This window comes from Neoarius graeffei, chromosome 11 (genome assembly GCF_027579695.1).
Source record: "Neoarius graeffei isolate fNeoGra1 chromosome 11, fNeoGra1.pri, whole genome shotgun sequence".
In the NCBI taxonomy this organism is placed as follows: domain Eukaryota; kingdom Metazoa; phylum Chordata; class Actinopteri; order Siluriformes; family Ariidae; genus Neoarius; species Neoarius graeffei.
In genome coordinates this window covers 79,471,286-79,498,778 of record NC_083579.1, presented here as the reverse complement: position 1 = coordinate 79,498,778, position 27,493 = coordinate 79,471,286, and the positions used below count along the sequence as shown (strand labels likewise).

General features: G+C 41.3%; 1 protein-coding gene across 3 annotated transcripts in view; it reads right to left on the bottom strand.

The window, feature by feature from the left end:
• The window catches only part of msrab (methionine sulfoxide reductase Ab), an 85,760-nt gene that overhangs the window by 42,241 nt on the left and 16,026 nt on the right, over positions 1 to 27,493 (bottom strand). For all 3 annotated transcript variants that reach the window (XR_009655666.1, XM_060934755.1, XM_060934754.1), the window contains exons 2-4: positions 16,027 to 16,095; positions 11,195 to 11,314; positions 10,554 to 10,658 (exon numbers count right to left, since the gene is read on the bottom strand). Coding sequence is in view for 2 of the 3 variants with exons in the window: in XM_060934755.1 (XP_060790738.1) it covers positions 10,554 to 10,658; positions 11,195 to 11,314; positions 16,027 to 16,095 (294 nt within the window). In the remaining variant the exon portion in view is untranslated. The remainder of the gene's footprint in view (positions 1 to 10,553; positions 10,659 to 11,194; positions 11,315 to 16,026; positions 16,096 to 27,493) is intronic.

Sequence of the window (27,493 nt, the reverse complement as noted above, 5' to 3'; positions counted from 1 at the left end):
TTTTCATCATGGTTGTCCAGTGCTCTGCGCTTTAACGCTTGGCGTGATGTTCCGAGCGATGTTGCTCGGTGGTGTTGCGGCGGCTGTGCAGGCGGTTTGGGACACACCAGCGCTTTGCATGGCGGAGCTTCTCTGCTCGCTTTGTGGATCCATGGTGTGGTGTTCGAGCGATGTTGCTGACGGCGTCGCGGCGGCGGTGCTGGAGATATGGGACTTGTTTTTGTGCGCCTTTTGGTGGGACTGTGGCTGCTACACCACGGGAATTACATCTTGACCCCTACTTGGTGGACTTTTTACTTTTTATTTATTTATTTTTCCTTATTATATATATATTTTTTTCCTTTCTTTGTCTACTATTGTAAAGTGTCCTTGGGTTTCTTGAAAGGCGCTATATAAATTTAACTTCCTCTTCTTCTTCTTCTTCTTATTATTATATAAGGGTGTAGGTTGTCTTGACTACAACCAAGACCAAGTCAAGACCAAGACCAGAGTGTATCAAGACCAAGACAAGACTAAGACTCTGAGTCCAGATACCAACCAAGCAAAGTATTATTTTTGCGGACCACATCGAGCAAAATAAACTGTCCGTAGTTCAGTAATTGGAGTTTCTAAAACACGAACCGTTGAGGCTTCTGTAGCAGATCCTCTGTATATCCAATTACATGCATTATGTAAATTATTTAGCTGAAGGAAGATCATAAGATCATAAAGAAAGGAATTTTCAAGACTTTTTATTCCATTTACCCTTCCTGGTCTGATGAGAGAACTTGACGACGTGACTTGTTTAAAAAAAAGTCTATGATAAAGACGTCTAGACAGAGAAATATTTATTTGCCTGCATTAAGTTCAGAGCAGAGATCTCTGTTCAGAGTCCTCTTAAGTGATCTTATTTATAGCCATGAATTAATCATTAATCATCATGTTAGTTGTTTATCTAGATGTTTGTGAGCAAGGAATTTAATTTAGCTGGGCCTATGAGAGTAATGTCAAGTCAAGTGGCTTTATTGTCATTTCATGCATATGCAGCCGCTATAGTACGCAACGAAACGAAACGCTGTTCCTCCAGAACCATGGTGCGACATAAAACGACGCAGGACTATATGAGACTACGCAGAACTACACAGGACTACATAAGTGGCATCAGTCCAGTCTCTGGGTATTGAGGAGTCGGAAGGCTTGGGGAGAAGTCTGGCCGTTAGGGCCCTGAGTACTTTGGTACCTTTTGCCAGATGGCAGGAGAGTGAAGGGTTTGTGTGATGGCTGCGTGGGGATCATCCACAATGCTACTGATGCAGCGTGTGGTAGAAACATGTGATGTGGGCACCATTTTGGATCTGGAGTGGCCACTGTGTGCTACTGCTGTGCCGCCATCTTGGATTGTTTATAGAAAATTAATGTTTACATGAAACTCAATGTTTACTGATCCAAATAGGTGCCAGGGTATGATTTGATATTCATGTAAGTGTTTTAGTCAAGACAACCTACACTGAGACCAAGTCAAGACCAAGACCAGAGTGTATCAAGACTGAGACAAGACTAAAGGGGTGTTCACACGGCAACTTTTACTCCGGTGTAGCACCGGGGCTGCCCCGGTAGAGCGTTCACACGGTACAAAGTTATACCGGTGTAGCCCTTGAAAGCTGCTTAAACCGGTGCAAATCTAACCCTGCTCGGGAGGTGGTTTAAGAAATTTACTCCGGAGTAAATGCTAGTTTGCGGGGCAGCACCGATATAAAATGGGACGTCTGAACGCTACAGGGGTAGACTCGCTACGCGCGAGGAGAGTTGACGGGCATTGCATAATTTGCATCCTGGTATTTTGCGCTTCCAAAATGGCGAATATCAATAACAGAACTGCGTGTCTTCCAGTGTTGCCAGATTGGGCGGTTTTAAGTGCATTTTGGCGGATTTGAACATGTTTTGGGCTGGAAAACATCAGCAGTATCTGGCAACACTGGTGTCTTCATCCACGTTGTTTTCCCAGCGCTTGGTGATGCCATGACAACCGGGAAAAGGAAGTACATTTCCACGCATGCGCATATTTCATTTCCACATTATTACTATCGTATAGTAGCCTGGCAAGCCAGACTAAATGTGAATATTTAGTCTGGTCTCGCTCGTAGACATTTCCGAAGGGTGTGGGAGGAACAACCCGCTGTCTTTCAAACTGTCTCTGTGCGTATAGGCCAACGCTCTGATCAATCAGCGCAACAGTGACTGTGACATAGTCAGAGCGACAGAAAGCAGTGGGGGAGGCCTTGAAATAAATAATTTTTCAAAATGCGTATTAATTAATAAACAGGTTCTAGATATTAAGAAGTTTGGAGATAATGACCACAAGTTTGGAGTCTGTACCACATACTTAACATACACTCATTTTTTTTCAAGTGTTTTTCAAGGGTTTGCTTAAACTGTTTTTGAGAGTTTTTATTTTGTGGTGTTTGGTGAAATAATTTCCCTTAAATTTAAAATAACGGGAAAATAAGAAACAATCAAAAAGTAATGTTTCAAAGCTGTTTATTAATTCTTCATACTGCACAAACTAGCCCCATCCTTTTGGCTACGAGCGGAGCCAGCTGGTAGATCAGACTTTTGCCATAGCCGGTCGGCAAAACAGCGAAAACGTCCTTCTTGAAAAGGAATGAGCGGAGAGCCTCTTCCTGCTCATGTTTCAACCAAAACTCCAAGTCTAATTCTTCTAAAACTGATTCCAAAGCGGAGTCAAACGCGCGCTGTTCACTAGCCGTAGCCATCTTTCCTGTTGTGCTTTCTCCAGCGTCGCGCAGCTTTGTCGTCACTCCTGCAAAAGCCCGCCCAAAGAATCCAAACAAAAACCTTGCGTTGTGATTGGCGGGCACGATTTGATGCCCGGTCTGTTTTGTTTATACGGTGCGAGGCTAGACCCATTCGCTAGGCAAAAATATTTTTGGCCGCTAGGCGGGTGGGTCTAGTTTACTAGGCTAATCGTATAGCACGGTCGCAAAAACTGCCGTGTGAACGCAAGTGGGGCTGCACCAGTGCTAACACGCTTCTCTCTAGTAAGCAGGGTTGTGATGTGTGAACGCTCCACAAAATTTACACCGGTGTAAGATATATCGCAACAAAATACATCGGTGCAGCATCGATGCAAATATGTGCCGTGTGAACACCCCTTTAGACTCTGACGGGTTGAGGCAGGGCGAGACCGAGCCAAGACCAGCACCAGATCAGTGTGTGTGTGTGAATGAGAGAGAGAGAGAGAGAGAGAGAGAGAGAGAGAGAGAGAGAGAAGGGGTGGGGGAGGGGCGACAGCCATTAACAGTAATGAAAATTGCGAATTCACAAGGAGTCATGCTATTGGTCGCATTTGAAGCAAGAAATTTTTACATCCAATCACAGTAACGATGTTAACAAATAAATCAGACAATGCACAGGCAATTTAGTGAAATCCCCACAGATGGAGTCTTGACCGGTTTTGAAATAAAATTCCGAGTCTCCATGTCCGAGACGGAGAAAAGGCCGAGTAAAAATGCGATCGATTCCGTGACGAGACCCGAGACCTTCAAAAAGTGTTCCTGAAACCAGTCTCGAGTCCTATAACACTAATGAATGTAGGTCTATTTCAGTGCACAATGAAATTAAAATACGTGAGCCTTGGCAAGTGATTACCATGGAATACTACTGTAGATAATAACTGCAGTGGAAATACAAAACGGACGGATCTCTCGAGACTAATAAGCTTGTAACCGTGAGCTGACACTAATATTTACGACTCTGGGAAGCGTAAGGGGTTTACTGGAAAGAGTTTTGACTCTGCAGCCTGATTCCAAACATTTGTATGCTTGAGGTTTTTTTTTTTTCCCATCTGTGACCATCAAAAATAAAATTTCTTTTTCCAAAGCACAGAGGTGGGACGTAACAAGCTGGCAGGATAACTCCCCAGTTACTGCACTCGAGTCTGTTTTTTAAGTGTCTGTACTTCACTTGAATTTTTCTTCCACTGAATATTTTACTTACTGCATAAACACTCCACTTTCTTTCTACTCACTAAAGTTTCAGTAACTTGTAAAATAAGGCTCTTTTTTTTTTTTAATCAAATCTAAATTCGCATTGCCGGCAGTAAGTCAGACCTGTTCCCAGTGCATGTTGGACTCCGGCAGGGCTGCCCTTTGTCACCGGTTCTGTTCATAATTTTTATGGACAGAATTTCTAGGCGCAGCCAGGGGCCGGAAGGAATCCTGTTTGGGAACCACAGGATTTCATCTCTGCTTTTTGCGGATGATGTTGTCCTGTTGGCTTCTTCAAACCAGGACCTTCAGCATGCACTGGGGCGGTTTGCAGTCGAGTGTGAAGCGGCTGGGATGAGAATCAGCACCTCCAAGTCCGAGGCCATGGTTCTCGACCGGAAAAGGGTGGCTTGCCCTCTCCAGGTTGGTGGAGAAGTCCTGCCTCAAGTGGAGGAGTTTAAGTATCTCGGGATCTTGTTCACGAGTGAGGGAAGGATGGAGCGTGAGATCGACAGGCGGATCGGTGCAGCCTCCGCAGTGATGCGGTCGCTTTACCGGTCCGTCGTGGTGAAGAAGGAGCTGAGCCAAAAGGCGAAGCTCTCAATTTACCGGTCGATCTACGTTCCGACTCTCACCTATGGTCATGAGCTTTGGGTAATGACAGAAAGAACAAGATCGCGGATACAAGCGGCTGAAATGAGTTTCCTTCGCAGGGTGGCTGGGCGCTCCCTTAGAGATAGGGTGAGAAGCACAGTCACTCGGGAGGAGCTCGGAGTAGAGCCGCTGCTCCTCCACATCGAGAGGAACCAGCTGAGGTGGCTCGGGCATCTTTTTCGGATGCCTCCTGGACGCCTCCCTGGGGAGGTGTTCCAGGCATGTCCCCCCGGGAGGAGGCCCCGGGGAAGACCCAGGACACGCTGGAGGGACTATGTCTCTCGGCTGGCCTGGGAACGCCTCGGTGTTCTTCCCGAGGAGCTGGCCGAGGTGTCTGGGGAAAGGGAAGTTTGGGCTTCCATGCTTAGACTGCTGCCTCCGCGACCCGGTCCTGGATAAGCGGAAGAAGACGAGACGAGACGAGACGAGACAAATCTAAATTCCTTCCTAATATATCTAAACTTTAAGAGATGTGACAGCAAGAAGGGGACCGAACAGAAATCAGTGTAATCTCTCTGCTTACTGTGTATTTGTCACAGCAGTGTGTATTGTGACAGCCAGCTATTAATAGACGTATCAGACGCTCGCTGGCCACAGTGTGAAAATTGTCCATGCAGACGTTCATCAAAGTTTCCAAATCTGTCGTTGCTTAACTCTTGAACATTTTCTATTGTGAATACTCTCATCAAAAATCATATAAGCTCTGCTTTCCAAGGAAATGTATCTGTTAAGATCTGTTCAGTGCTTTGGGAGTAACGGCAGGTTGAAGTCGGTACAACAGAGTAAAAACTCTGCTCGCGGGACGTTGGGAAACTGCCGGTGATTTTCTTTTTGAGTCATGGGAAAGCAGTCAGGCTCTCTCCCTCCTGATCGGTTTCCCACTGGATTACTCGTCAATATCACTCAGATCACTTTTATAAGGATGTTCTCTCGCTCTCACTGTTTCTGATGAAGGACTCAGCAACATTTTCCCTCTGCTAGTTTTGATGTTCTGATTCACGGGAGACTCTGAAGTGAGTTTTCAGAGCTTTACCTACTTATTTTTTTTAAATAAAACTGATTCATGTAAATAAATAACTATTTTAGAATATAACTGGAGTTGTTTTGATGAAAAATATTGAGATCTTAGTGGTCGGAATGAGATTTAAAAAAAAAAGTCAGAAATGCAAGTGTCAATTTCAGTGGAGTTAATGTGAATTGTTTATTGGATGTGGATCAATTCAATTCAATTCAATGCCTTTATTGTCATTATACGTCAAGTACAACGAAATTATGCTGCTACTCCAACTCGGTACTCAATACCATCAATAAATAATAAAATAATAAAATAAATAGAACCATAAAACATGAAAAACAACATGAAAATCAGACAGTTTTTTTCGAGGTTCGCCTTGAAAGCTGTGAATATTAATCAAAATAATCATTTATATTATTTTATATAAACACTAGTCGGCCCTACTGAGAAATACAAAGGCCTACAGTGCACAAAGAGGGGATTAGAAATAATCTTTTATTACTTTTTTATTGAGTGTACCGATTTAACGGTTTCCCTAATTAGCATAATTCATACTAATGAAATACTAATTTGCATAAGTGTTTTTTTACTAATTTTTTAACTTTGTATTTAGTATACGACCATCTATATTTCCATATAAATATCTTGAAAAATAAAGCTATAAAGAAAAAACATTTGATCTCGTTGGTTAATAAGGCCCATTTTGGACCATGTGATCCTCATACAGAATATCACGGCAGTTTTCTAAAAATGAAGCCGTTTTTTCAATCTTTGATTTGTAACATCTCAAGAACGGATAAACATATTTTAATTCTGTAAAAAGTATGTTGTTCTGCATTCAATTCTGAATTCAATGACACCAGCTTCAAGCAATTTAGATTGAGTTTTCACCTGATCTGCCTATTGTTAATATTCGCCAATACCTGCGAGATTAGGAATAAAGCTCTTTCTAGTTAGCCTCAGCTTTAGTTGTTCTCTCATGTTCCTTGGTTACTTGGTGAAAGAAACTAAAATCAGTGTAATATATTAGGCAGATGTCCTCTTTTGTGAACTGTTTTTTGGACATTTACTTTCATACTTTACTTTGAACTTTTACCAGAAGCTTTAATTACAGGATTAACTGAACTTGGACTTGAGTAAATAACTGGGGTGCTTTTATCACCTCTCGACAGCAGAGAAGTTTGAGAGATGAGACAGCAGAGCGAGATTAACACAGAGAAGGAGGAGTGAAATAAAGTGTGAGAGAGTTAGAAGGCTTGCCCTGAGGGTCTGGAACATCCAGAACTTTCCTGATTGAGACCTACACAGATCCCAGTTTGTGTTTCCATTGCACCGTGACCATGAAAAACACCACACAAGACATTTCATTACTTGACCGAGGAGGTTAAGATTGAATTCGTTACTTCATATTGCTTCTGCTTTGCTGTGGGAATATGATATTAACAAGAATGTAGTTTTTAAACCAGTTGCACTTGCAATTTCACACTTCAAGCCTTTTCTTGCTGCTGCTGTGAACAGCTTGGTATTCCACGAGAAGTGTATAAATAAAATGTGCTCCTGTGACCTTTTTTTTTTTTTTGACACACCAAAAAGTCTTTGGTGTAAAATAAGCTTTGGTAATCACTTGTAAGATAAGGGTTGGTCTTTAAAAGGTTGATAGGAGTCTATTAACCTTGTGTTTGAATGATCATTGACTTTGAGTAAGATGATGTTTCCTGGAATTACAGCCGAGGAGCCTCACAGAAGGTTCCTGCAGGGGAAATTCACCCATATTTGACTAAAGTAAATTTCGTATTGATTATAAAGTACTATTATTGACCTTTAAAGCACTGAATGGTCTCGCACCACAGTACCTGAGTGAACTTCTGGTCCTCTACGACCAGCCACGCCTACTTAGATCAAAAGGTGCAGGCTATCTGCTGGTACCTCGTATAGTGAAGGCTACATCAGGGGGCGGAGCCTTTTCTTACAAAGCCCCACAGTTATAGAACAACCTTCCAAGTAGTGTTCGGGAATCAGACACAGTCTCAGTGTTTAAGTCTCGGCTGAAAACGTATCTGTTTAGTTAAGCCCTGTGTTAATGGTGTTTATGAGGTAAAGGTGTAGATCTGGAGGATCCTCAGACAGAGTGTTTTGGTAAACTGGGATGTATGGATGCTGTCAGTCCCCACTCGCTTGCTCACTCGAGTTTGTTGACGGTGTAGTGGCTGCTGCTTTATGTCCCGGGGCTCCCTCATGCCTGTGTTACCTTCTGGCTCTCCCCTTTTAGTTATGCTGTCATAGTTAGTTGCCGGAGTCCCTGCTTGTACTCAGTGCAATATGGATACTGTTCCTACTTATTCAGGTGACACTGGGCATACCTAACAACCTGTGTTTTCTCTCTCTTCTCCCCCCCCCAAATCTGTCCCTCTGAGTTACATGTCGGTCCTGGGATCGAGATGCTGAACCTCTTCTGCTCCTCGGACCTGCCTGATCCATCCTGGTGCCCTGTGTCTGGTTGGAGTCTCGTCGCATCGCTCCTGTGGAGGGCGGCCCCATGTGGACAGTTGGGGGTCGCGCCTGGAGGACGCTCTGGACTCTTACAGTGGCGCTTTTGTGGCTGGGGACTGCAGTTGACTTGCTGACTTTGGGACTGCGGTTGTCGTGAATGGTTTTGCACTCGGGTTTCCGTCGGTGGGGGGTTTATAGCATCAACGAAGCTGACTTTGTTAGGACTGTTAATGTTATAGTTATGCTGTCTGTTGTTGCCCAGATGAGGATGGGTTCCCTTTTGAGTCTGGTTCCTCTCGAGGTTTCTTCCTCATGTCGTCTGAGGGAGTTTTTCCTTGCCACCGTCGCCACAGGCTTGCTCGTTGGGGATAGATTAGGGATAAAATTAGCTCATATTTTAAGTCGTTCAAATTCTGTAAAGCTGCTTTACGACAATGTTTATTGTTAAAAGTGCTATACAAATAAACTTGACTTGTCTTAAAGTTTCACTGAACCCAGAGGTGTTAACACTGCGGGGAAAAAAATTCTAGCAGTTAGTTTTTTTGTGTGTGTGTGTGTGTGTGTTTGTACACCAAAAAAACCTTAGCACATATTCGTAGACAATTTTGCTGCCTCACAAAACGGCCACCTTGGACTCCATTCCTCAGCAACCTTCTACATGGCTTCGTTACTCCCATCACGGACACCTTTTTACAATTTCACTTTGATTAGTTTTCTTATTTAGGTCCTCATCCTTCTGTGCCCCATGACTCTCAAGTCTCCGTTGTGTATCCATCATTGGTTCCATGCCTCATTCTTCCATTCTCATGCTTTTGACTCTCATCTGTTTACCAACCTAAATTTTAGATCATATACAGTACCAGTCAAAAGTTTTTACAACCCTATTCATTCATAGGTTTTTCTGTATATTTTCTACATTGTAGAACAAAACTGAAAACATCAAAACTATGAAATAACATCTGGAACATATATGGAATTATGTGGTAAACAAAAGAAAAAAGTGTTTAAAAAACCTAAATGTTTCATATTTTAGATTCTTCAAAGCATCCAGTGTTTCCCTTGATGACGCTTTGCACACTATTGGCATTCTCTTAACCAGCTTCATGAGGGAGTCACCTGGAATACTTTTCAATTAACAGGTGTGCCTCGTTAAAAATTAACCAGAACATCAAGGACGTAGGAGCTCATTTGTCCTGCCATCAAAACAACCCTGACGACCAAAACATCAAACAGAACTGAAATGTGATGATGTGAGAGACAGAGGACAAACTGTTTACAACAGGAACATCAACAAAGGACTAACTTTTGTTCCCCGAAGGAAAAGATCGACCCAAAACATCCATCAGAACTGAATTCGGATGATAAATGAGAGAAGAGATACAATTCTAGTCAGAAGAAAATGTGTTAAGTGACCTAATGACTAATTTGTTCACAAAAAATTGACAATACAATGACCGAGTGTTGTACAGAAGGCCGAGTTCTTTCAAATGAAACAATCAGAACTGAAATCCAGTGAGAATTGAAGGAGGGAGGAGACATGATTTAACTGGAAATAAACAAAGTTGTAAACAAATTGTTTACAACAGGAAAATCAACAAACAAACAACCAAGTTTTGTTCTTCAAGCGAAGATCGACCCAAAACATCGACCAGAACTGAGAGAGGAGATACAATTCTAGTCAGAAGCCTGGAAAATTCATTAATTTGGCCTAATTAGTAACTCGTTAGCAAAAAACTGACAAAACAACGACCAAGTTTTGTGTGGAGTGATGAGTTCTTTCAAACAAAACAATCAGAATGGAAATCCGTGGAGAACCGACGGAGCAGATGCGATTTAACTGAATTGTGGACGACGGACAGATGATGGACACAACGCCATGGTAACAGCTCATCGGCCTTATGGACAGAGGAGCTAAACATGGGGCGAGCAGGAGCGAATATCATGAAACTGGAAAAGTGTGTGAGTGAGTGTGAGTATAGTTTGGATGCTGTAGACAGAGAACCAAAAAACGCAGATTTGATTTTATGACTTTTGTGATACAGAGCGTTTTTGTTTGAAAGTGGCAGTTTTCAAGGGCTGCTTCACTCATCACTCTTCATCACTTATTGGGTCTCAGCTGCAAGATGTGTGCGTGCGCACACACACACACACACACACACAGTCATATGGCTTCTTTCACTGCAGATGGAAGATGCTAAATGCACCCAGTGGGCATGAATACCCATGATAACGCATACCCGTAGTGTATTTCATATCTCCAAACTCGGACACATTAACACAATCTCTCGTCTGCTTCTACCTCCTGAGACCCTTCCCAAAGCACACGCCCCTCTCATGAGACTGTTTTGCACACACATGCTCTATCCAGGGGACATGTTCAGGTGAGTGCACATGTGTGTGTTTGTTACCCTGAGTGGGGTCATGGCTCTCCCAGAACACTTTCAGCAGTTTCTCCAGGCTCACGTCTTTAGGAAAGTAAACCACTCGCACCACCTCTGCTTGACCAGTCAGACCTATAGACCAGGTCACATGTGACTTTCTCACATTTTACATCTTCACAGGAAACATTTTTCAACCTAATGTGTATAATCTGTGGAGGATGTGATGACACACTGCAAAAAAAGACAGCAAACATCACAGTCTCTCTCACACACACACACACACACACACACACACACACACACACACACTGTATCTGCCTGCAACTAGGTCATGGGGTGGAAGGGGGGAAAGAAGAGATGGGGGGGTTCACTGCAGAAAACTGCTAGGATGACAGGAGAGAGACAAGGACAAAGACAGAAAGGGTGACAAAGAGAGAGAGAGAGAGAGAGAGAGAGAGAGAGAAATGCCATGAATAAGCAACTCACATGATTCACACTCTGATTTCTCAGCCTGCACACATATATATATATATATATATATATATATATATATATATATATATATATATATATATACCGTATATGTGTGTGTGTGTGTGTGCACGCTGTGTGTGAGAGAGAGATTGTGCATGCGCGTTAAGTGGTGGGGTTATCTTGTCCTGTCTTACCTGTACACACCTCTTTGTAGGTGGGGTTGGGGGTGAATCCACCTGCGTAACCCACCTGAGTAGAGAACACACCAGGAACATTCCAGAGGCGTCTCTCTGCACCCCAAAAACAGCCCATACCTGTGAACACACACACACACACTCCAGTGTAACGCATGCCGTACAGTGTACACTACCCCGGTGAAAATCTTTCAAGGTTCTTTTCAAGGTCTTCTAGGATCTTTAGAATTCTTGACAAGACCTACAAGAACCTTAAAAAACAAAAACCACATTAAATTCCAAATAAAACAATTCTTTACTGATGCCATCATAACACAACATATCATGAACACAAAGTTATGTTGAACATTCAGGAAAAAGCAAACATATGGCAACATAACAATATCCTCATCAACCTGAAAAGGATCCTTTTAAGATCTTTGAGGGATCCTTGTTAAATCTTTGAGGATCTTGGAGGAACTTTGCAAAGATCTTGTGAAGATCTTGACAAAGATCCTGATCAAATCCTCAAGGATCCCAGCAAAGATCTTAACAGGATCCTTCTAAGGATCCTCGTAATATCTTTGAAAGATCCTTGCTGAATCCCTGAGGATCTTAAAGGATCCTTGTGGGGATCATTATGAGGATCTGTGAAAGATCCTTAAAAGATCTTTGTCAAGCCCTTGAGGATCTTTACAAATTATTTTGCATATGAAGATCTTTGAAGATCTTTCTAAGATCCTTTAAGGATCTTTGGCTAGTCTTTGACAATCCTCATGGATCCTGAAAGATCCTGCAAGGTTTGTCAGCAGGGTCGTTTGCAACTTGTCTGTGCTTTGCTGATGCTACAGACAGAAACTGAAATACCTACGTACAAACAAACCAATCAAAGAATTCTATCAAAATTATGAAATATTATTTAATCATTCCTTTTTGTTTATGTGTATCTCCCATATTGTTTCAAAATGTTTCATAGATCATTTCTTCAGAGGCCAAGCAGTAAAGCTGCCGAGGCACCCTCTGTATTCCTACCTTTTGTTATTAAATTATTCATCATCATCTCCTCCTTCTGACGAGGATGTCTATGGCAGCCCACTGAACCATATGGTAAAAAGTTTTGAAGTTTGGCACACTCACATTATTCATTTAACCAAGTTTCATGTTTGAACCTTGAGTGCTCTAACGCAACCAAGGGGTCAAAGCTGGAAGTGAATTTGTGTGTAACTTTTGAACCGTATGCCCGATTTTCAAAACAGTGAGGTACTACTGGATTCCACATCGCATAAGCTGAGTACATCATTCCCTGTGGCGTCAATTCCCATAAACTTTGCTATCAGTGTTTACAGCCAGCCGGGATCAGGACACTTCAACCAATGACCATTTCAGCCAATAGTTAAGACATTTTGTCCAAAGCCTTTTTCATACGCACTATCAGTTATTTTATATGTGGCGACAATATGTGCGACAAGATCAAGAAAAAAAACAGAAACTAAGAACAGGAACCAGGATCGGGAAGCCAGGGAATCTACACCACAGCAGAATAAGGCTTGATAATGTGCGCCGATGTGATACTTCGCACTGAACATGTGTTTTCTCACTCTTTATACAGGCACGCTGATGACTCTTGATCATGTGCAGGTGAGCCTCATTAATAGTGCGCGTGCGGGAGTCCGCTTGGCGCACACGCAGTCCGGAGCGCGTCTGAGAGTCCTTCAGGTGCGTGCGCCAAAGCGCGCAGGACTGACATCCACATAATAGTTGGGGCCCCAAAAAAGGATATCTGGCAAGTGTGAGTACAGATTTTCTATGTAATTTGGTCTAATAAAAACAATCTCTCCCCACAAGCGTCCCCAGCCGAATGCGTCACAAGTTGTCACTCGCCGATTCCCATCATTTCCGGTTGCGTTTTCATTTTGCAATGGCGGCCCCCAACACGCGCGAGGAAGGAGTTGTTGTCGCATATTTCTTGGATTTTGCATGAATACTAGGTGGGAACCCATCGTTTTGAACACGCTCGGTGAGAAAGGCGAGTCTGGGGCGATCTTTACTCGCCATTAGATTTCACAACTTGCATTTTGCAAATGGCAGCTGGTTAAACTACACGCTGCAAAAATGTGTTTGTGTCGGTCAAATTCCACTGAGAATTCCTCCTTTTTTCAAACAAACAAATACCTGAAATATAAAATAATTGATAGTGCATATGAAAAAGGCTTTGGATGAAATGTCTTAACTATTGGATGAAATGACCTGTATCCTTTTAACCTCAACAGATCACATTGCCATGGTGATTCTGCTCTGCCCAGCATGGCTCCCTCATCGCTGCTTGCAGCTATAGTTTGTAATGTTATTGTTCTAAGTAGGTATAAATAAATAAATAAATTCCAGGGCTGAACGAGGGAGTACTATTCTGGGCGGGGGGGGGACACACACGACCTCTCTGATGGTTTCTTGGCCAGTGAACACTGATGGACCGGTTCACTGACTGACTCGTTCTTTACTCCTGTTTATTTTCCCTGTGCTCTTTGTCCTATTTTCACTGACATCATTCTAAAACACTTACTGATATGTTTAAGTATTAAAATCATGTTTGGAAATCAAAGAAACTAAAACCATACTTTTAAAATCAGTGTGTGTCAACTCTGAAATAAAAAAATGAAAAATTTGCAACGGGCGGCACGGTGGTGTAGTGGTTAGCGCTGTCGCCTCACAGCAAGAAGGTCCGGGTTCGAGCCCCGTGGCCGGCGAGGGCCTTTCTGTGCGGAGTTTGCATGTTCTCCCCGTGTCTGCGTGGGTTTCCTCCGGGTGCTCCGGTTTCCCCCACAGTCCAAAGACATGCAGGTTAGGTTAACTGGTGACTCTAAATTGAGCGTAGGTGTGAATGTGAGTGTGAATGGTTGTCTGTGTCTATGTGTCAGCCCTGTGATGACCTGGCGACTTGTCCAGGGTGAACCCCGCCTTTCGCCCGTAGTCAGCTGGGATAGGCTCCAGCTCGCCTGCGACCCTGTAGAACAGGATAAAGCGGCTAGAGATAATGAGATGAGATGAAAAATTTGCAACCACAATTTAAAAAAAAAAAAGTGAAAATACTGTACAAATTGAGTGTTAATGAATTACTGAATAACATACAATTAACTAATTTATTGAAAATTGCATACATATTCATATGATTACTTAATTCATAGGATAATTAACAGTTATTCCACGAAATTGAGTCGTACGAGTGGACAGCTGATGAGGCGCATAGCCGAGTTGTCTATAATCCATGTACGATGAGATTGAGTGGAATAACTGTTTTATTCTATCCACATTCACTGGATTTTGAGAAACAGAGCATTTTTATTTTTTGCAAATTCGATAAATAAAAACTTTGTACAAAAATTCTGAAAAAATCATTTCTGCTTAGAATGTAAACAAACTGGCAGAATGACAGGAACAATTTGTGAAAAATGCGATAATAATAATTCTTGGGGGGAAAAAGTTCTTACCATCAAATACTTTCTTTCCATATTTTGTTGCTTTTTTTATTTTTTGGGGTTTTATTTTCGAGTAGAGTTTTTATTTCATCCTCAGTTGGTTCAGCAACACGCTCCACCATTTTGTTTTTCTCTACTCACAGTATATAAGCTGATATCCTAGTAGTAGAGTAGCCAATCAGAGCGCACCATTGCTCATATCCGGTGAATGCAGACAGAATAAATTTTTTTTCGAGGTGTGGTTTCCATCAAATCCTGAGCTCTGATTGGTTGGCGAGTGGGTCTGTATCCTACGATACGGACCCCAGTTATGGACCTCTGGCGACTCGCTCGTTCACAACAATAACAAACATAGTAGAATTTTTTGTCAACATTTATCTTTTTTTATAAGATTTATTCATAAGATTATCAAAAATCTTATAAAGTTTTGCCAGCATTTCTCAGGAGAACAGCATTAATTTTACAGCATGGATAGCGATAACGACAGTGTTCACAGTGAAAGCGAGTTTTACTACCCTGAGGAAGAAGAAATAAAAGAAAACATTTCAGGAGAAAGCTAAAAACCTGTAATTTGCTAACGCCGAGCAAAAACATGGCTGAATCCTGAATGACTCCTATTTGTATAAATAGGGGACTACATAGGCGGCAAAATGTAGTTTTTTTCCTGCCATGGAAGTGCACTTGTATACCGAGGAGGAAGCCATTTGCATTACAGCCGTGAATGAGGATTCAAAATGGCGGCTCGGCTCGGTTTTCCCTTTCGGGCGCTCTCGTTTTCTGTTAGAATTTGGTAAAGAAAAAAATATATATATTATTTACCAGCTTAAGGTTGGTCCATATGGTGAAATACCGTGACCTCGGCCTTAAATACTGACCTCGGCCCAGAGTGACCTCGGCCTCGCTCAGTACTTTCAAGACCTCGGTCACGGTATTTCACGATACGGACCTCCCAACTGGTAAATAACATATATGTATTTATTCCTCAGAATTAAAACTTTTATATGAAATAGAATTCATATTCAATCAATCAATAAATAAAAGAGAATAAATGTTAATTATGAACTGCGGTATACGAGGGTAAGTGGAAAAGCTCTAAGACAAATTGAAAAAAATCTATTTATGAAAATAATAAAGCTATTTCTCTACATATCCTCCATTTGAGTCTAAACACTTCTGCAAGCGGTGTTTCCATCGGAGAATTCCTTCTTTGTAGAATTCTGGGCAATGTCTTTCACACCTTTTGAAATTATAACATCTGTCTGAGAACTTTTTGGCTTACCCTCATATGTAACATGTAGGGAAGTGATTTTTTTTTTAAATCATCGTTGAGTTTCAGTGTAGGCTGTGTGCAGTGTGTGGTAGTGTGATGTTTCAACACACCAAACATGATCATGTCTGTCCCATCAGGAAACGGCTCCACTGTGGGCTTCCCTGTGGCTGCATGCTTCGCTAGAGAGAGACAGAGAGAGAGAGACAGAGAGAGAGAGAGAAGGTTCTGGTTGAAGAGAGACTAAAAAAAAAGAACCACTGCTGGTTATGGACCATCAAATTTGGTTTGGTTCCATGACCCAAAAATACTGCTGGTCCAAAACCAATAACCAGCAACATCAGGATTGGGGTCATTTTGTTACTATGACGACACTCAAGAAACTCAATTAATATTGACAGGACAAGGATTTTTTAAGATCACGCAAGTTCACTGTTTAACATTTAGATTATTAAAAGTTAAAAGCAAAAGTTTGTACACCCTTTAGACAAAACACTTAATCCTCAGGGTTCCCACAGGTCATGGGATTTCTGGAACATCATGGAATTTTAAAAGGTCTATTCCAGACATGGAAAGTCAGGGGATTTGATCATTTCTGGGACCCAAGTCATGGAATATCATGGGATTTTGTTTGTAGTATGTTTACATTTTAATTGCCATTTCTCAAAATGTAATATTTTCCATACAGTATTTTTGTTTATCAGGTTATTTCACAAGGTTTAAAGCTAGACGGCCTTTCGATTTCATAAAATCGGTGAAATTTAGTTCCGTCTGAAATGTGGTGATTGTGATATCTGTTTATTTCTGTCATATCTCACAAAATATAAGGCCATTCTGTGGCTGGGAAGTTATTTAATTTGAGGGGATTAAAGCAAATAATGTGCATGAAATCACTCGCTTGGCGCAGTCAAGCAGACAGAGGAAATCCGTGTGCGCATGCGCAGGTTTACCTTCTTCTTCTTCTTTTGGGTTTTATGGCAGCTGGCATCCACAGTGTTGCATTACTGCCATCTACAGGTTTCCCTTTGAACGTGCACTGATAGTTCCATCATTCTGTCGCTAAACAAACAGCTGATCACTGAGCGCCGATATTTATTAGTTTGGTCCTGCATTTCCTTTCCTTCGTATATAACATAACGTCTTTTCTTCTCGCTTTCTTTCCGTTACTGTAGTCACTCTTTCACGTTTCATTCCCACACTCACGTCCTCCATTTTTCTCTCCTGTTTCAAATTTGTATCCCACAAGGCCTTGCATGTACGGGGAAAGCCCACCACGTGATGTATGATGTAGTATCTTGAATTGGGTCATGGTGAAGCAGGAAAAAATAGCAGAGAATTTAGAGCTACATGGCCTTAAATTCATTAATTGTTCTGTTGAAAAAAAAACCCTAAAAATTGGAAGTCTGTGATTTGAATTCAGTAGCTTTCGGTCCACTAAACAAAAATAATTGGATGTCGGGAAAATTCTTTTTATAACGTACACTTGAAAAATCCGAAAGGCAGTCTAGCTTTAAGTCACGAATACTTTAAGTTTTGTACGGAAAACATTTCTGAATGAACAAGTAAAAAACCTTGCAAATTGACTGGTTTAAAATACTGTGGCTGGTTTTTTTGTGTCTGTTCAGCACACAGGCAGTCTGTCTTTCCTGTTTGTTGTAGGTGATGCAAATAAAGCCGCCAGTGTTGTAAGAGGGCAGTTGTTCAGCAGAGAGGCCAGAATTACGAAGTGATTAAGATTGCTTTAACTTGTCAGCTCAGTGATGTTGCTAAAGTCTGGAATCCAAGGCAAAATGTACTAAAAACCAGATTTAAAAATCATCACCCCAATTATAGCAACATCACTTCAGAGAAACGGTTTGAATTTTAAGAAATGAAAGTTCAGTTTTTTGCTGACATAATTCTGTTACTGACTTTTCTTTCCTCGTAAAAGATTTTGCATTCAGAGTTAAACATGGCCAATTTTTTATGCTTTTTTAGGATCAAAAGACCCCATACAGTGTGAAATTTTTATTGAATACCATTATCTTGAGCACTGCAACTAAAAATGTGACCACATTTTGCTGTGAATGTGATTCCGTTACCAGAGAGATACCCAAATATGATCTCAAAACTAGAATTACAACTTTTTGTTATTTTTACACAATACACTGACTTTTACACCGATTACCAGTCTAGTCTTATGAAAATGACTTCATAAAATCCCGGGTTTTGTGCATGTGATCTGCTCAAATAGGTTGTAAAGTTCACCGATAAATAAACAAGAGTGCTCTGAGAGCACAGTATCCCCCGCTGGCAACTCGGCCATAACTCTGGTAGAATGCAACTGAATTGAACGAAATTGAAATATGCGTATTACTGACATATAACAAAGAATCCTGTCAAGTTTTGTGAAATTCCTCCAAAAGTCGTGAGGGAAGTTGATTTCAGAAAGCAAACACACCTTGATGAAATTGCCAAAGTACAAGTTTGTTAATAATCAAGGGCATAACTCTGGGAAAATTTGTTCAAATTAAACGAAATTTCAATACGCGTGTAACTGTCATATAACAATACCTTTTGCCAAGTTTGGTGAAATTCCTCCACAGACTGTGACAGGAGTTGATTTCAGAAGGAAAACACACACTCATGAAATTGTCAACGTATAATTCTGTTCATCAAGGGCTGTAACTCTGGTAAAATGTGACCGAATTGAACGAAATCGCAATATGGGCAGTGCCGACATACAATAAAGAATCATGCCAAGTTTCATGAAATTCCTCCAAAAATTGTGAGAGGAGTTGATTTCAGAAGGTGAGTACCCTTCCCGGGACGGACATCGCCACGACATAATCCCCCTTCGGGCCTTTCGGCCCGCGGGGGATAAAAATTGGTTCAAAAAAGAAATTTTTGTGTCTGAATTCTGTTCCAAAAATCACTAAAAGCTGGTCCGCCATTAGACTGCAGCGATTTATTGGTCAGCGGCGCTGCATGTGTGATGTCATCTGTGCCACTGCCTCCTTTTGTAAAACTCTCGACACAACTTTACGACAACAAGGATGAAGAAGAAATGACTCACAGTCAGTGTGTTTCGGTTTGCTTTTAGATCAGTCCGATCAGATCTCTCGTCTATCTCAGTATTACATTTTGGCGACACAGAAACTACCCGAGAACGTTATTGATCCAACTCAGGACAACTAATCAATTCAAGCAACCAGCTAAACACAAGCTCGGCACTTCCTGTGCGGCGGTGAGCTCTTTGGGACGGCGTTTCTGACTTCTATTTCCAGATCGTAGAACTGCTCCGTGTACCAGACGTCTCTCAAATCCTTCTGTGTGAATCTGCCTCGCAAATTTATCCTTTTCAAAACGTATGGAGCAGACACCAAACCGTCCTGTCAGCTTGACGTTACCTCTCTTTGTCCGTACAAATCAAACCCATTCATTCTGTAATCGCCCTGCCGACTTTGGGATATAATGAATCGAAATTCCGCCTTTTTTGTTTTTTTAATTAGCTACACTTGAAAAGCCTTGAATGACACACCTCTTAGAAGGCATGCTTTGGTTTTAGTTTTGTTTTGGGATTTAAAAAAAAATCATTAAAAACGTGCTACACTTTGCAAAGCAGACGAAGCCAGAAACGCCGCGAACTTTCAAGCGTTGCGTGTATGACGTCACTTCCTTTGAATTAACAATAACTCACCAGGAACGCATTCGTGTCATGGCGAACTTAAACTTGACTGGCTAAACAGAACATGTTCCTGGTCTCGTATTAAAATATAATTTAGACAGTAAACTATTTAAGATGTCTAGTTTTCCAGGGGTGATGTCATTTTTGTAAGATGAGCACTTTAATGCAGTGGAAACGTGAGCCGGGTCTTAAGAAGGTTTGCAGGACAAGCATATATGTAGGTAGTTGGGTCAGCGTGCGTGTGTGTGTGTAAGGGATAGCACTGGGAGGATTAGCGCAGATTTGCTCAGTCTGGTCAAGCTAAGCAGGATCAGAGCTTGGGCCTCCACACTGAGAGACACTTAACAGATTACAATAAAAAAAAAAGACACACACAGGCTACACTTCCTATTTTAGAGGAACTTCATTCATCACTTTCACTGCAACAACAACCACACACACACACACACACACACACACACACGAAAGAGGCAGCCGACTACAGAAGCCAGACCCTGACTTTGCTACAGAGGGAATATCAGTGGGAGAAGAAACTGAGATGGTTAAACAGGATATTTACAGGGTGGTTGGGTCGACTTTGCCAGCTGGGCCATGCTGGAACTACACAAAAAAATGGCACCGATGTGGCACGGATTAAGGCTAAGGAGACTGAAGTGATTTGTAGCCTAAAGCTACAGACTGCTTACTGGCTTACACATTCCACAATACTATGAACACATGGATAACCCCCACCTACCCACACATTCACCCACACACACTAGTGTCCAATCCCTTGTGTTCAATAAGCCCTTTCTCAAGCAATACTGATCTAAAAACGGAGCACATCCCTATTCACAAGATAAACACACACACACAATCACGTTATACCACACACAAGCGCAGCATGACATGAACAATATCACTGCGATAATGTTGTCACAAACTATAATAATCTAAAACAAACTGATGAATCTCTGATTAATTACAGTTAAAAGTCTGTCTGGATTCATTCGCTCAAAATTAACAGACTTGTCACGTGTCATGATTTGTTAACACACCGAACAAAAACGTTAGCTTAAACCTCTTAGCTTGCAAAACACAATAACACATCACTGGTCTATAACTATAAGATGCTCATTTGCATATTGCAGGCTTCTTTGATATGAACTTGTGAATAGGAAAAGCTCATACCGTCATAACAAACTCATTTTTATACGAATGAAGTGGTCGATGCAGTTAAGGGCCGCGAACAGTCTATTTTAGGGGTGTCACGGTATGAAAATTTAACATGACGGTTATTGTGACCAAAATTATCGCGGTGTACGGTATTATCACGGTTATTTGAGTGGGCGTGGCTCAGGTTGAGTGGGCGTGGTTCAGGTTTTCAAGTTTGGATCAAAGTTTAACATTATTGACAGTCGGATACAACTGTTGTATTTTCCCTCGACCCGAAGTCATACGTTACTTCGTGTGTTTCACTGATCCATTTTCACCGTCTTGTGGCGAATGAAAGTTTAGCTGTGTAACTTAGCTTAGAATGGTGATGTTTACCTCAGAATAGCGCTAACCACAGCTAGTGCTAGATGCATTTTAAAACTGCTAGCAGTGGCCGTCTTTCGACAATAAAGATTATCATCAAGGTCTAACATTATTGACAGTCGGAAATAGTTGTTTCATCTTCCCTCGTCAAAAGTCAAAAGTTAATTTGCGCATTTCAGCTAAAACATACACGTTAACCTACAGATGTACAGAATGTACAGATGCTGATGATGGTCTCGCAGATGAGTCATTAGATTTGATGTATTGCTGCCTTTCGCTGACACCTTTTTTCTGCACACTCTACATGCAGGAGCACCGTCATCAACAAGTTGTCCCTCCGAATTTTTGAAATATCCAAAATATTTCCACACTTCCGATTTTATCCGCTTGGAAGGCGGATAGATGTCTTCATCTTGATGACCACCACAGTCTCCTCCTTCCGCCATGCTTGAACTTCGGACAGTGAGTGAGTGAACTTGAGTGGCGTCGGCGGGAAAACTCGCACGAAAGTTCAAAGTCTCGCGAAAATGGAAGCTATCGCGGTTTTGACACTCAGAAGGTTATGGTCACCGTCAAAATATTTTAGCGCGGTAACCGTGTACACCGGTAATCGTGACAGCCCTAGTCTACTTAAAGTGATACAATGAGGGAAGAAGCCTTCTGTTTGTAATTCATTTAAAAACACTTTGAAAGACTTGCGATGTAGAAGAAAAGATGCTAGTATTATAAAGTGATAAAACCAGAACATCAAGGGCATCAAACAGAACTGAAATGTGATGATGTGAGAGAGAGAGGACCAACCTCCACGACAAACTGTTTACAACAAGAACATCAACAAAGGGCTAACTTTTGTTCTCCGAGCGAAGATCGACCCAAATCATCGCTCAGAACTGAATTCACATGATAAACGAGAGAGGAGATACAATTCTAGTCAGAAGAAATGGTGTTAAGTGACCTAATTACTAATTTGTTAGCAAAAATTGACAATACAATGACCGAGTGTTGTACAGAAGGTCAAGTTCTTTCAAATAAAACAAGAGTACTTTGAGAGCACAATATGCCCCACTGGCAACTCGGCCATAACTCTGGTAAAATGCGACTGAATTGAACAAAATTTCAATATGCGTGTTCGACATATAACAAAGAATCCGGTCAAGTTTTGTGAAATTCCTCCAAAAATTGTGAGAGGAGTTCATTTCAGAAGGTGAGTACCCTTTCCCAGGATGGACGGACAGACATCGCCATGACATAATCCCCCTTCAGGCCTTTCGGCCAGCGGGGGATAAAAATTGTGAGGGAGGTTGATTTCAGAAGCAAGCACACCTTGATAAAACTTTGTACTTTCAAAGTACAAGTTTGTTAATAATCAAGAGCATAACTCTGGTAAAATTTGCCCAAATTAAATGAAATTTCAATATGCATATTACTGTCATATAACAAAGCCTTCTGCCAAGTTTGGTGAAATTCCTGTAAAAAGTGTGAGAGGAGTTGATTTCAGAAGGAAAACACACTCATGAAATTGTGAAAGTACAAGGTTATTAATCAAGGGTCACAACTCTGGTAAAATGTGACCGAATTGAATGAAATTACAATATGTGTACTACCGACATATAACTATGCCTTATGCCAAGTTTGGTGAAATTCCTCCAAAAAGCATGAGAGGAGTTGATTTCAGAAGGAAAACACACTCTCATGAAATTAGCAAAGTATAATTTTGTTAATCAAAGGCTGTAACTCTGGTAAAATGTGACCCAATTGAACGAAATTGCAGTATGTGTATTACTGACATTTAACAAAGAATCCTGTCAAGTTTGGTGAAATTCCTCCAAAAATTGTGAGAGGACTTGATTTCAGAAGGGGAGCACCCTTCCTGGGACAGACGGACTGATGGAGGGACATTGCCACGACATAATCCCCCTTTGGACCTTTCGGCCAGTGGGGGAGAACAATCAGAACTGAAATCCATTGAGAACTGAGGGAGGGAGGAGACACAATTTAACTGGAAATAAACAAATTGTTTATTATAAAAAAGTTTTGTTCCTCGAGGGAAGCTCAACGCAAAACATCAACCAGAACTGAAATCGGATGAGAAATGAGAGAGAAGACACAATTCTAGTGAGAGGCCTGGAAAATTCATTAATTTGGCCTAATTAGTAACTCGTTAGAAAAAAATATGACAAAACAACGACCAACTTTTCTGCAGAGTGAGGAGTTCTTTCAAACAAAACAATCGGAATGGAAATCTGTGGAGAACTGATGGAGGAGATACCATTTAACTGAATTATGGATGATGGACGGATAACGGACACGACGCCATGGCAACGGCTCATCGGCCTTAAGGTCAGATGTAAAACACACTACAGGCTATTTTGTTCCTAAATTGGCTGAAATATTGAGCAAATTAACCCTTCCGATGATCAGTGATGTCGAATTCTCAACTCTGATTGGTCAGAAGGTGTTGATTAATTTTACACAACAGCAGCTCTGATAATCGTGTCGGATGTTCTACACAATCTAAAACTCATAAACAAATGAAAAATCTGCTATTTAACAATGAAAACTTGTTTGTCAGCAGATGTGTATTTCACACTTTAGGAGGAAACTCCAGCATCAGTGCTTTGTAAAGGTCAGCCTCTAACTTTAAGTTTTCCACCCTGGGAAAGTCTTCATTCCAGGGTTTTTGGGCTTTCTGGTTTCTCTGTAACGACAAGCTGTGTTTCTGTCTTAAAGAGAGAAACAAATGTAAATATAAATGGTTAAAAAACATGGTATGATTTGTTGTAATTGTCAAACTGTTGTGGTATCAGAGGAAGAAAGCACATCAGGACTTGCTGTCATTGGAAAATAATCAACATTTACAGAGGTAATAGTAACACTATTTCATACTTCCACTCAAGTACAGTGGTGCTTGAAAGTTTGTAAACCCTTTAGAATTTTCTATATTTCTGCATAAATATGACCTAAAACATCATCAGATTTTCACACAAGTCCTAAAAGTAGATAAAGAGAACCCAGTTAAACAAATGAGACAAAAATATTATACTTGGTCATTTATTTATTGAGGAAAATGATCCAATATTACATATCTGTGAGTGGCAAAAGTATGTGAACCTTTGCTTTCAGTATCTGGTGTGACCCCCTTGTGCAGCAATAACTGCAACTAAACGTTTGCGGTAACTGTTGATCAGTCCTGCACACCGGCTTGGAGGAATTTTAGCCCGTTCCTCCGTACAGAACAGCTTCAACTCTGGGATGTTGGTGGGTTTCCTCACATGAACTGATCGCTTCAGGTCCTTCCACAACATTTCGATTGGATTAAGGTCAGGACTTTGACTTGGCCATTCCAAAACATTAACTTTATTCTTCTTTAACCATTCTTTTGTAGAATGACTTGTGTGCTTAGGGTCATTGTCTTGCTGCATGACCCACCTTCTCTTGAGATTCAGTTCATAGACAGATGTCCTGACATTTTCCTTTAGAATTTGCTGGTATAATTCAGAATTCATTGTTCCATCAATGATGGTAAGCCGTCCTGGCCCAGATGCAGCAAAACAGGCCCAAACCATGACACTACCACCACCATGTTTCACAGATGGGATAAGGTTCTTATGTTGGAATGCAGTGTTTTCCTTTCTCCAAACATAACGCTTCTCTTTGAAACCAAAAGGTTCTATTTTGGTCTCATCCATCCACAAAACATGTTTCCAACTTTCTGGCTTGTCCACGTGATCTTTAGCAAACTGCAAATGAGCAGCAATGTTGTTTTTGAAGAGCAGTGGCTTTCTCCTTGCAACCCTGCCATGCACACCATTGTTGTTCAGTGTTCTCCTGATGGTGGACTCATGAACATTAACATTAGCCAATGTGAGAGGGGCCTTCAGTTGCTTAGAAGTTACCCTGGGGTCCTTTGTGACCTTGCCGACTATTACACGCCTTGCTCTTGAAGTGATCTTTGTTGGTTGACCACTCCTGGGGAGGGTAACGATGGTCTTGAATTTCCTCCATTTGTACACAATCTGTCTGACTGTGGATTGGTGGAGTCCAAACTCTTTAGAGATGGTTTTGCAACCTTTTCCAGCCTGATGAGCATCAACAACGCTTTTTCTGAGGTCCTCAGAAATCTCCTTTGTTCATGCCATAATACACTTCCACAAATGTGTGTTGTGAAGATCAGACTTTGATAGATCCCTGTTCTTTAAATAAAACAGGGTGCCCACTCACACCTGATTGTCGTCCCATTGATTGAAAACACCTGACTCTAATTTCACCTTCAAATTAACTGCTAATCCTAGAGGTTCACATACTTTTGCCACTCACAGATATGTAATATTGGATCATATTCCTCAATACATAAATGACCAAGTATAATATTTTTGTCTCATTTGTTTAACTGGGTTCTCTTTATCTACTTTTAGGACTTGTGTGAAAATCTGATGATGTTTTAGGTCATATTTATGCAGCAATATAGAAAATTCTAAAGGGTTCACAAACTTTCAAGCACCACTGTAAATGTAAAAAAAAAAATCATTTAAATAATATCGGCTGGTGTTGAGTGGTCTATCAGATGTATTCCATTCAGCAAGCACGATACTGAACAAGTCGAAGACGAGTCGCTGAATGGAATAAATCTGATATACCATGAAAAAAGCCAGACATTATTATTATTATTATTATTATTATTATTATTATAATACATACATACACATTCCTTTCGGGTGTTCAATGCGTCTTTCTCTTTCAAAATTCTCTCAAAATCTTCTGTATTTAACAAAGCAAACCTGGCGGCCATGTTTGTTTACAAATTGTCACAGTCGCTCATTAGTGTGGAAATTTTACGTCTCCGACGTGTGACGTCATGTTGTCTTGACACCCGTGCAATATCGTAAACCATATTCAACGCTCATTCTCCACTGGGTAGAGTGACGTAATACACGTAGGACAAACGATATGCTAACAATATTGCATGCTATCGAACCAAATGAATGAAACCCGCTAGAAGGGAATAGAACATGTTTTTATTCCACTGAAAAAGTGTCCTGTATGTATATATAACAATATACAATATTAGATCATTTTCATTTCAAGGACAGACATGGATTTAGTGGCGGCTCCTATTTTATTAAGCAACTCATACTGACGACCCGTAATCAAACTCTCATCCTCAAAATGTTTATGCATCACGTTTATGTTAATGTAAGCAGGCTCTAATACCAGACCAGGGATGCTAATTTCAGAACTTCAGCAGATTGAACCTCTTTACGCTTCTTTTGCTTTCCCATAATGCCTTTGTCTTACGCTTCATTTATCTCGCAAGCATTCTCGCTCTCTTTCATACAAACACTTCTCACTAAATCTCCTCCTCCCTTCACATTCCCATAATGCCCCTCTCTCCCTCTCTCTCTCTCTCTACACACGTTGTCTTCCATACTGGGTTTTGTTTTCCTCTCATGGAGTTTTGGCGGCAGTCCAGGCGATGCCATTCGGTCTCCTTTCACCACGAGCTTAGAGTCGGTGCCAACGCCTTTACTCAGACCATAACACCTCACCACCAAACACTGCCAATACCCAGAACGAAAGAGCGAAAGAAAACAGAAACAGGGTGGGAGAGGCTGACAAAAGAAGGGGACGGCGCAATTTGAAGACGGGAGTTCTCTTTTTTCCGGACAAACTTTAAAAATACAACAGAAGAAATCGACCCATGTTTGAATTTTTTTTTAAATTTCAAACAGGAAATCTACGTTGGGATAAATAAGGACTGGAGCTATTTTGCTCGATGTCATGCACTAATCCAAGGGACTCTAAAGGACTCCACCTTTTTACCATGTACCAAGGACTTACAAAGACAGAATGGTCATAAAAATACAAAGGAGGCTACATTCTGTTGGACTAACGTTGCACACAGCTATGTTTACGCCTGGCAGCCACCATGTTGGTGTTGAACACATGCCACATTGTCAATCTACAGTCAGTGAGAAATGCCAACACACTGCGGACTAGCAGAGGTATAAGGTGGGCATATGGCTGTGCTCTGATTGGCTGGATCGCTACCGCAGGTGGAAATTTGGCTACGTTCACATTGTCCAGATCCTGCACAGCGCCGTGTGTCTGTTGGAATCTTCCGGAACATTCTGGCACTGCTGGGTTTGTGAAGAGGTGAATTTAAATAGCTGAGGATAGTAATAATGGTGAGGAACTTGCAGATTTGGGTAAACACAACCACCAAATCTCAGAAGAGAAACTGTAACAATCATGGGGAGGGAGAAGAGTACAACAACAAACCCCTCCATCTCAACTCAGAATATTAACCACTCAATCAACAGCTCGTGAGTCCAGATAGACTTGGACTGCTTTCTGCCTCATCCACCATTTTTTGCTGCTTGAATGCTATATTGTCA